Source organism: Sinocyclocheilus rhinocerous, unplaced genomic scaffold, assembly GCF_001515625.1.
Source record: "Sinocyclocheilus rhinocerous isolate Xijiao unplaced genomic scaffold, SAMN03320098_v1.1 scaffold50, whole genome shotgun sequence".
Taxonomy (NCBI): Eukaryota; Metazoa; Chordata; class Actinopteri; order Cypriniformes; family Cyprinidae; genus Sinocyclocheilus; species Sinocyclocheilus rhinocerous.
Genome location: NW_015641057.1, coordinates 2,364,949 through 2,376,967, shown reverse-complemented (window position 1 = coordinate 2,376,967; position 12,019 = coordinate 2,364,949). Strand labels below are relative to the sequence as shown.

Here is a 12,019-nt window from a genome sequence, read left to right as displayed (position 1 = left end):
CTACTTCAGATTCTCTCTCTTTCTCTGATGTGACATTAGCAGGCTGGTCATTTTTAATGAGTTCTGCCAAGTTCTGGGTAAATAAATTATGCTGCTAATTAGACATGAATTTAGACACTCCCTCATGTGCTTCCAACTCTGGCCTGACCTTCTTCTGTCTGTCTGTCTCTCTCCCTCCATCAGTTAACTAGATTTTTACATTTTATGCTGAAATCATGAGCAATGCCTCCCATGCTATGGTGTTCATGATTGTCACAATTTTATCGATAACCTAATTTACACGCCACACTTAAATAAATAGTGATTTGAACAAATCCCTAAAACCCAATTATGGTGTAAGAATCATTACAGAGAGAATTGACTTTTATATTATTTTGTCAAAAAGGTGTTTAATGTTCTTGAGTGCCTCTGTGTTCCCTGTTTTTTCAAAATATGTCAAATAATCCAAGACTGTAGTTAAACTAAAAAAATTATACATTGGAACGCAACAAAAATAACATGACTTTATCCAATGACTTTATTCTTTATCCAGTTCGATCATTTAATAGAATAAATAATCAAAATAATTATAAAAATAGTTGATATATTTAATATAATGTATTGTAAAGTTTTTTGTGTATATAAATATAACAAAGAGTGAAAAATTTAAGGGGGTCTGAATACTTTCCGTACCCACTGTATACCTCTAAAAAAAAATTTATTTATTAAGTATTTTATTTTTTAATTAAAATAGTGTTTGCTTTTGATAGATTTCATCTCTTTTCACTGTTATAGTGTAAGATTTGTTTATATTGAGATGAGTTACTTACATTATTTTGTCAAAAAACATGTTAAATTGATGCTAATAAATGTTTTGATGGAAATGGAATAAATATAATGTAAATTTCAGTGGAACACAACAAAAATAAATCAAATTTAAAAATACAGGAAATAACATCACTTTATCCAATTTTTTTGATTATTGGAGGAAATAATTAAAATAAATAAATAAATAATTTAAATAAATCTAAAATAAATAAATAAATCTCCAAACCATTGATTTAATATTGAGCATTGAATATTCTTTTCTTTTTTTAAGCAAAAGGGCATGAGCTGTATTATATGGAAGCCTGGTTCCACTATGGGATAAAAAAAAGGTTAAAAGGTTGAAGTTGAAATCTCAGAATTGGAAGATATAAACTCAATTGTGAGATATGATTCTGAAAAGAAAAGTCATAAGATATAAACTTGCAGTTGTGAGAGAAAAAGTTCACAATTAATAAAAAGTTGCAATTATTTATTTTTTTCGTGGTGGGAAAAAAAAGAATTGTAAAATGTAATTTCTGAGAAAAAACAAAACAAAATCAGAATTGTGAGATATAAACTTGAAATTGTGAGAGTCAAAATTCTTTTCATCTTGCAATTCTGAGTTTATATTTTGCAATTCTGACTTTTTTTTTCAGTATTGCGAGCTTATATATTAATTTGCACTTATTTTATTTATTTTTTTTATTCTGTGGAAATGCTTCAAAGTGTTGTTCTTAACTCTTTCCCCGCCAGCATTTTTGAAAAAAGTTGCCAGCCACCACCAGCGTTTTTGCTGATTTTTCCCTAAAATTTCATGGCCCCCCAGAATATTTTGTTGTATGAATATCTGAACATGCAATACAACGAAATACAGATCAGACCCTCCACTTAAAAAAAAAAAATATATATATATTTTATTCTAGTTTCAAGCATTGTTTTTTTTATCAACACTTGAATTTAGGTAGGTTTCATAAAAAAAGCAACATTTTGAGCAAAAAGCTGAGAAAATCGCATTTTTATCAAATACTACATCTGGATCATATTCAGTAATATTATCAAAGCAAAGGTGCAGTAGATTGCTTCTATCAGTACTCCCAAAGCTTGCACAGGCCTTTACAACTTCCTGGATTGACATTTCACTCTGTAACATTAGGCAGTTTTCATTTATATGTGTTTAGTGTTGATGATCGCATAATTCTTTTTATATGCATATGCCTACATATGAGATCGCTCGTTTCTGCGTCTTCCTGGTCTATGTTTTTGATCGGCACATTCAAGACTCTTTCAGGAGATGCGTAATAGCGCCCCCTAGTATATAACAGCGAGAACGTGGAAACCCGGAATATTCCGTGTTTGGTGGGGAAAGAGTTAATCAAAGTTTGTGAGCACCTCTTTGTTTCTTCTGGTTCTCAGATTGAGAAGCTCTCAGAAGATCTCAAAGAAGCCAAAACAAAGGTCATCACCGTACATGTGCCTGTGGCTCCGCCCCCCAGCCAATCAGCTTCCTCGGTGCCACCTCCACCTCGTCCTGCTGGAGCCTACCTTCCTCCTCCTCCCCCACCTCCTCCTCTACCAGGACAGACGGTGCCCCCACCGCCACCTGCTCCACCTCTGCCCGGAGCACCTGGCCTGCCTCCGCCCCCTCCACCACCTCCTTACCTGAGGTGCAGCTGAAGAGAGCCAACTGGAGCAAGGTGTGTATATTCCCACACGTCTACACCTCCTATAAATGCCAGTACATTTTCCTCATCAGCGTCACTATTAGTCTAACGACCATTAGAGAACTAGCTGCAGCTGTTTAATGCTCAAACTAGGTAATGATTCTAGAGGAGAAGGGCACAAAAATGAAAAACAGTCGGGCTTGGCACACTTTTATAGAACAAATCAAAAAGTGATTTAAAAGCTACATAAAAAGAATAAGTACATTAAGATAATAATAAGTAAATTCATCAATTCTAGTGCTGTCAAACGATTAATTGCGATTAATCGCGTCCAAAATAAAAGTTTTTGTTTACATAATATATGTCTGTGTACTGTGTATATTTATTATGTGTATATATAAATACACACACATACAGTATATATTTTGAAAATATTAACATGTATATACATTTATATATTTATATTCTTATATTTTATATCATACATAAATATATTTAATATATAAACATAACATATGTTCTTAAATATATACATACGTTTGTATTTATATATACATAATAAATATACATAGTATACACACATATATTATGTAAATAAAAAACTTTTATTTTGGATGCGATTAATCGCGATTAATTAATCGTTTGACAGCACTAGTATATTCCAATGAAACACATGAATAAATTATATTATTAATATTATAAATCGTATTGGCAAATAGTTTTTTTTTTTTAAAGTATACCTACCTAAATAAATAAAGTTAATAAGTTAATGATTTATTCATTTATTTTAATACAAATTCATTTTTTGATTTCTACTTAAAACAAGAAAAAATCAAATGGTTTGCCAATGGGTTAAGAAAAATAAAAAATAATATTCTCTGAAAATAAGACTTGCCATGGTCTCATCAGCACCACACACTTAAATTATTATATTATAATATTATTAACATTATAAATGGTATTGGCAAATAATTTTTTGTTTTAAACATAAATCTAACTAAATATTAAATTCAGCTATTTAATATTTTTATTTGTTTAGCAAAGTTTTATTTATTTTTCAATTAAAATTATTAGATTTTATACTTAAAACAAGAAGAAAAAATGGCTTGGCAATGGGGTAAGAAAAATAAACTTAATTTGAGATATTCTCTGAAAATAAGACATACACTTGCCTCATCAGCATGACTATTAGTCTAATGTCTATAGAGAAATAGTAGCTGTTTAGATAATGACTCTAGAGAAGAAAGTAAAAAAAAAAACAGCTTTTTTTTTTTACCTTTTGGTTTTAATAACAAAAATGCATTACAGAGAATAGTGTTAACTAAAATTAAAACCATAACAAATATTACTTGAACTAAAACATTAACTAATTGAATTAAAATAGAAAAATAATTAACTTATTTTATTTTAGCTACTTGTCAAGGCAACAGTTCTCATTTCTCAACTCATTTAGTTTAAGCTAAATGTTTAACTTTAATTTAACTAAAATAAAATGAAACTAAAACTATATAGACATTTTAAAAAGCATTGCTGTTAATACACAACAAAATCAGTCAAACTTGACCTCAAAATAAAATGTAAAATAGAAAAATAAAGTAAAAACTATAATAGTATATCAGTGATACTAAAATAACACTGATCATAGATGCATTGCACAATATTTTTTGTGGAAATACACAGCATTATGAAATACATTACAGGCAAATCATGCATAATTAAGAGTGGTTCATTTCTGCGCATTTGGCTGGATTGCTTTCATAACAATTTTAAACCCCAATTGAGATACATTTTTTGCATTCTGCTGCACTGTTTTTCTATTGTTTTTGTATATAAAAATACAAAAAAACGTACATAATAAAAATACAAAATTCATGTAACTTTCAGTGCAACACACAACAAATATATATACTATATATTCTCTAATATATCCTCTAAAAGCAAGACTTACGCAGTTATGCTTCTCAAGTATACTGATCTTGGTTTAGATATGGAAACCAAGACAAAAGTACTGATGAAGAAAATTGTGTGTGTGTGTGTGTGTGTGTGTCAGCATAGCCATAGTTTCAACCGTATGTCGCCCACTTGGAGTGGAAGTGACACGTGTGACGATGAGCTGTTGATCATGAACACGCTCCTCTCCTCCTGTGATCTCTCTCTCTTTCTCTCTCTTTCCATCTCTGGCTTTTCCTTGCCCTCCACAAGAGTAAAAACATCAAAACGGTCCTGTCTCCTTTTAGCCTAAAGCTACTCTTTAATGGCTTCAGTGTAATTCATGAGTGTTTAGACTCTCAGTGGTTAGAGCTCTTTGAGGATGTCAGTGAAATAGCTTTTTAATAAGCCTGTGTCTTTTGACTGTGTCTCTGAAAGATAATTAAATTGCTGGTAGAAAGGACAGCATTCTTTTGTAATTTAAATTAACATTTTTTTCCGCTTTCCTCTCATCCTCTCAGACTAGTCTTGTTATCTCACGCCACCCCTGACTCTCTCTTGCTCTCTCTCTCTCTCTCTTTCTCTCTCAGGGTAATTAGATGCTGCTGTATCATTAGAGGTTGTACCTTGTCTCTGTGTCCTAACCTCTCTTTGCCTCCCCCGCTTTCCCCTTATATATCTTATTCTCGTCCTCTCCTCTCAGATTTATGTTTCTTTTCACATTTCAGTGGAAATGGAGGTGAGAGATGCTGCACTTACATAGTGACAGTCATTTAAGACGCTCTCTGACTGACTGTGAATGTTAAACATTCACAGATGCTTCGTCATTGCAATGCATTGTTCTTGAGTGCTTAATAGTTTCACTATGATTTTGGCTTGGCAGTGTTATAAGCAGGGTTGTTTATAGTTAACTAAAATTAAAAGCATAAAAGCATTTTGATTACTTGAAATAAAATTATTTCAAATTTAAACATGAAGTGAAAAAAAATTAAATATAAAACTTTAAAATTGTTTTATTTCTTATTCAAATAAAAAGTATTTTAAGTTCAAACACTGAAATTATAAAACTGAAATAAAAATCAATTCAATCTTGAAATAAGAACAAAGATGGAAAAAAACATTTAGTGAAATGAAATAAGTTTATTTTTGTGTGTATTTCAGGTAGTTGGCAAAGCAAAATGTAGCATTTTGTACACTACTACTAAAATAACTAAAATTATAACTGAAATAAAATTAATAAAAAAAAACACTGATCTATATATAATGTTCTCTATTTTAGATCAGTGAAAAAAACACACAACAAAATGATTAAAAATGTACAATTAAAACCAAAAGAGAAAATATGAGAATATGTATTTTAAATATTAATAAAAAATTGTAATTAATTAATTAATTACTAAAAAATTTTAATTAATAAAATTGCTTAATTAATAAAATTTAATTAATTAATCAAATATAATTACAAATATATGTACAAAAAAGACTAATAAAAATTAATAAAACCACACAAATTAAAATGAAAATGGAAAACCGAAAAATAAGAATGAATTCAGAATATTTATAAAAACTATATTAATATCTCAATGATACTACAATAACACTGGTTATAAGATTAAGTACCATTGTAAATATTGCAATAATACATTTAAGTTTTCATAAAGATTCATTTATACACATCCCTGTCCTGCTGCTGTATTAATATGAAAGCGATAAATATATTTTTTACAGCAGCTATGAACTTCAGACGCTAAGAATTAATTAATTTAATTCATCTCCATGATTGATTCCCATCACTGATTCATCAGTTTCAATGAATCATTCTAAACTCTCATTCATATATTTAATAATATTTCTGTTTCTTTCCTGTTGTTAAGGTGCACATAAATGAAATAGATTAAATCTCCTTTCTTGTTCATTAAGCCCAAAAGTGTTTTTTTTTTACTGCACCAAGGCTTTAATTGATCAAACACTGAAATATTATTACTATTTAAAATGCATGTTTTCTATTATGTATTTTAAAATGTAATTTATTCTTGTGATGCAAAGCTGAATTTTCAGCATCATTACTCCAGAAGGTGTCACATGATCCACCAGAGATCATTCTAATAAGCTGATTTGCTGCTCAAGAAACATTTCTTAATTATTATCACTCTTGAAAACAGTTTCTGCTTCATATTTTATTTTGTAGAAATAGTAATGCAATTTATTTTTCAGGATTCTTTGAATAGAAATTTACTGAAATGAAGAACAGAATTTATTTGAAATAGAAAACTTTTGTAGCATTATAAATGTCTTTACTGTCACTTTTGATCAATTTAATGCATCCTTGTTGAATAAAAGTATTAATTTCTTTCACAAAAACGTTGGAAAACTTTTGGACGATAGCCTACATGCATAAATCAAGATATATTTATATTTAAAAACTCTGACACATTTTTTCCCCCCACTATATGGCTTAGCCGTATTAGATAACAGAGCCACAGGACCATAAAAGACAGAATGATGGACGTTAGAAAGGTTTGTGAGATGTGCATTAACAGCCAGAGAATGAGAGAATTACAGAGGCAGTGAGTGTTTTTTGTCTGGCCGTCCCAGCGTGCATTGGGACTGTGTCGCCTTTCTCTCCTTTGTGCGTAAAATCGGGATCCGTTTTAATGAGTTTCACCCTCTTTTCTTCTCTGTCTATTGTCATATTCTGTCTTCCTCTAATCTGTGTTCTACATTTCTCATTCTGTCTTTGGTTGGTGTCTGAAGGCGGTTAGTCAGAGGAGCAGCGCTCATATTCTGACAGCCTGTTCGCTGCTGTTAAACTCATTTTACTCCCAAGACTTGCAGCGTTTTTCTTCTGTATAAATGAGGTTATGATTTGAGACTGTGAGAAAGCGCTCAGTGGCGTTTCATCTTCTCAAATGGGGTGAAGTAAAGCCCCGGACTCCAGAATCACAAACTACGGTCCATTAGTCAGTGCAGCATCTATAAATGAAGGAGAAACACATTTGAACCGTATGATCGTATCAGCGGCGTCTGCTTAATGATATTGTCCTGATACCAGGGGCGCGGTAAAGCAATAAGCCGACTGGACGGGATGTTGTTAGGCACAGCGTCACTGCATAAATGTATTAACAGTAATAATCATGCAAAGCAGTTCCTTCATCGTGTGTCATTAGCTTAAGTGTACGATGTTTATGGTTGTGAAACAACATGCTGCGTTAATACAGAGCTCAACTGATGTGCATCACAGGTGTTTGTGTGTATCAGCCAATCACAACAGCTGAAAATGTGACTCGTCCAATCAGATTTTAGAACCGGAACTGTTGTACATGGTTATTTGTGGGCTTTGATCTCATGCAGATGAATAATTTTTTGATTTATTGTCTCTCTTGCAGTGTTGTTATTGTCAACTAAAGATAATAAAATAGTTTTGTTAATTGAAATAAAGCTGAAATAAAACTAAAATAATAATAAAAAAAAAAAAACGTGGTTAGAAATGTTCAAAGAAAATGAGAGATGCTGCCTTGGCAACTACCTGAAAATTAAAATAAATTAAAGGTGTGGATGGATGGATGGATGGATGGATAGACAGACAGACAGACAGACAGATTTCGGATGGACGGACGGACAGACAGTCAGACAGGGATGGATGGATGGACAGACAGACAGATATGGATGGATGGATGGATTGATGAATGGATATGCAGACAGACAGGTATGGATGGATGGATGGATGGATACATAGATATAGATGATAGATGGATGGATGGATGGATGGATATACAGACAGACAGATATGGATGGATGGATGGATGGATAGACAGACAGACAGACAGACAGATATGGATGGATGGATGGATGGGTAGACAGACAGACAGACAGATATGGATGGATGGATCCATAGATATATAACAGATTAAAAAAAATGACTAAAGCACATAACACAATTGCTAAATTACTATTTTACAAAGTAAAATTACAACTTTAAAAATGGCTAATTCAGCTAATTTAAAATACTCTATAATATATCATTTTGTGATTATTATTATTATATACAATGGTCACTTTAGTTTGGGGACAAATTCTCACTGTTAACTACTATTTATGACTTTTTCATCAATAAACTCCTAATTTGCTGCTTTTTAATAGTTAATAAGGAAGTTGTTAAGTTTAGGCATTGGGAAGGACGAAGGGATTTAAAATATGGTCGTGCAGCATAAGTTATTAATATGTGCTTTATCAGTACTAATAAACAGCCAATATGCTAGTAATATGCATGCTAATAAGCCACTAGTTAATGGTGAGAATTGGTTCCTAAAGTAAAATGTTACCTATACTATTATCAAATTCTATGATCGTATAGAAATCATTCTTAACATGTCTCTTGTCCTCCATTTCTTAACATTTGGAGAAAAAATAAAATTATATTATAACATAGATGGATAAACAAATAAGTGAGTGCTATATATGATTTGGATGGATGCATAGACATGGATTGATGGATCACAGGTGGTGATTGGATGACTGATATATTAAAGAGATGGCTGGATGTAAATATAGAGGGATGAAGGTGCCAATGACTGTTGTATGTTGTAGATCGCACCGGAGGAGCTGTCTGAAGGCAGTTTCTGGGTGAAGGCGAAAGAGGAGCGCTTTGAGAACAAGGAGCTGTTTGCCAAACTCACTCTGACCTTCTCCTCCCAGACCAAGAGTGAGTAGATCAGCCGTCCTCCAGTCACTTCACACACACCACACACACACACCGTCACACATTAAACCTGTCTCTCTCTCTCCTCTGTCTGTCTTACTCAACACAGCCTCTAAAGGTAAGAGACGGCCCTCGCTCTGTGCTTGTGCATCTGTGTGTGTGTGTGTGTGTGTCCACTGAGACACTCATTCCGAGACACTGGGCCAAACATGGATGACAGAATACAGGGATGTGAAAGAGATGGGTGTCATCTCAGTGTAGAGCACAACATCAGGACCAGTGCTGAGTTTGATGATGACAGAGACACATGCGTGTGTGTGTGTGTGTGTGTGTGTTTACTGAAGGAGAGGGTGAATCTCATGAAAACGTGTCCACAATTCACCCCAAAACTAAAAGAAAACAACAACAACAACATCAACAACAACTGTTAAACAAAGAAAATGAAGCCAGATTTAGGACCATTAAGTACATTGTCCTCTCAAAATGCAAAAAAATCTTCATCTTTCCTATTTTTTTTTTTTTATTGTCATTCTCAGTTGTGTTTCTCATTAACATATTGAGGTCGTTTTAAATCATTTTTTATTTTATTGATTAGTATTGCTTATTATTTGGTTTTGTTTAAATTGTATTATTGTTTTATATTAAATATTAGTTTAAAAACTAAAACTGAAGAAATTAAACTGAAATAAAATAAGTTGAAGTACTAAAATTACAATTACAACAAAAATTACAACACAAATAAATAGAAATATTACAAAAAATAACTTAATTTTGTTTATATACTATTATAAAATATAAATAAATGTACATAAATAATACTTTAACACTGGTTTCTTGTTTATTTCTTGATATTAGGAGAACGTTTTTATATTATTTAGAGAAATTTTTGGGATTGTTGATTATTATTTAGTTGGATATTTAATTATTGCTTTTTTACTATTTATTTTTAATCATTAATTTAGAAATACGTTATCATATTTAATTATTTATTGATACATTGTTTTCTTTTTTTATTAATATCAGCAATAATTGCCACCCTGACTTATAAATACATTGAATTTCTGTAATATACTGCATATCGTTTATGCAGTACAATATCAATTTTTTATGGATTAATTGGAAAACAGAAAACAAAAAGTCAGGACACCAAAGCTCTAAAAAATGCAAGAAATGAAATACTGGACTATTACACAGTGCAAACATAACAGTGCAAATAATCTTAATGGCCCTAAAAGGAGTCTCTTCTTTCAGAAAATTATTGTTTCATATATTTTCTTTGATATTTTGGGGTGAAATAGGACCTGCACATGATCTTGAAGGGTTTCATGAGATTCGCCCGATGTCATATTTTTGGTGACTGTATGCAAAAGCCCCTCATGAATTAGAAATGAGGAAGAAGCAAGTGTCAGGTGTGTGTGTGTGTTTCATGCCACCTGCTCTTTGTCCTCTATGACTGGCCTTTACAGTTTTACTGCATATTTATATCTGATAAGATATACAGCACTGTCGACTTTAACAAGGTGTGTGTTTGTGTGTGCGTGAGGTTTTTAGGTCTGTGTATGTGGCTTCGCCCTTCAGCAAATGACCTTCAAAGAGTGTGATGTTGTCATGCATCCGCTGCAATCTCTCTCTCTCTCTCACGCACACACACTCAGAGTGTTTTCTGTTTTGAATATGGAATACGAAACCTTGAAATGTCATCTTTGGCAGCTGTTTTCCTCAGGACCACCTGAGTGCCGTGTGTGTGTGTGTGTCCAGCTGTCTGAGTTGATGTAGGATAACCTTTTCTGATATCTGACTGTAAATGAATGCTGCCCTTTTCAGATCTTCCATCTGTCCGATCCTGTCCGTAAAACACGAGCGTTTGTGTGTGTGTGTCCGTCCTTGAGCAGGATTCTGTTGTTCTCTTCTGTCAGGTGGCTGCAGTCGTATCTGTCTCTCTCTCTCTCCTCCAGTCATCTCACTCTCTCCAGCCAAGCGAACGCACGCCACCGACATCCTCTGGTGTGCTGACGGTAGGGTCGCAGGTCGATGACCACTGATGAACCACTGATTGTTGATGTAATGCGACAGGACCTCGAGCACATGATCTTCCTCTCTCTTTCTGTGGGTGTTTGTTACTGTTGCTCATTCTCACACTGAATTCCCATGGCAGGTCATTTATTTGGTCAAAAATACAGTAAAAACAGTACATTATAAAATATTATTACAATTTAAAATTACTGTTTCCTATTTGAATATATTTTAAAATGTCATTTTTTTCCTGTGATTGCAAAGCACATGCCATTTACTACTGTGCAGAACAATAATTCATGCACATTATTTTTTGTTTTGTTTTACAGTGGCATTTTAATAAGAAAATACTTTTTTATAAAAATGTAATTTTTATAAATCTCTTTAATGTCTTTTTTTGAACAATTTAATGTGTCTTTGCTGAAGAGAAGTATTAATTTCTTTCAAAAAGTAAAATCTTGCTGACCTAGGGCTGGGCGATATAGCAAAAAAATATATCAACGATATAATGTTTCATATCGTTCGGTATCGATAATTATTGACATTTTTTATAACCTTTTTTTAAAACAAAGCGCAATAGAAATTTTTTTTTAAATTTAACCACTGTATTTTTAAATTAACCCAATTTATTGAGACAAACAACACATATTTTTTGTTTTAACAGTCAAACACAAAATAAAAATGTAACAAATTTTAAACAAATTAAAAAAAGCTGACCTCATATGTCATCCGCCCGGACCTGCTTCCGTGTAGGACTGTTGGCGCAAGCTACATTAAAGTGATTATGTTTTTAATATGGATATTTTTCTTACAAAAACACATCGATTCGTTACAGGAGGCCTTTGTTCAGCCCCCGGAGCCGTGTGAGACACTTTTTTTTATGGATGGGCGCTTTTTATTTTAACTTGTTTTGGACTGAAGCATGCAACAC

The 12,019-nt window shown here is 32.4% G+C and overlaps 1 protein-coding gene across 1 annotated transcript in view; it reads left to right on the top strand.

Moving 5' to 3' along the window:
- The window catches only part of LOC107754500 (protein diaphanous homolog 1-like), a 149,373-nt gene that overhangs the window by 66,034 nt on the left and 71,320 nt on the right, over positions 1 to 12,019 (top strand). The window contains 4 exon segments of the mRNA XM_016570976.1: positions 2,200 to 2,446; positions 2,449 to 2,480; positions 8,964 to 9,078; positions 9,185 to 9,193. Of these exon segments, the coding sequence (XP_016426462.1) occupies positions 2,200 to 2,446; positions 2,449 to 2,480; positions 8,964 to 9,078; positions 9,185 to 9,193 (403 nt within the window).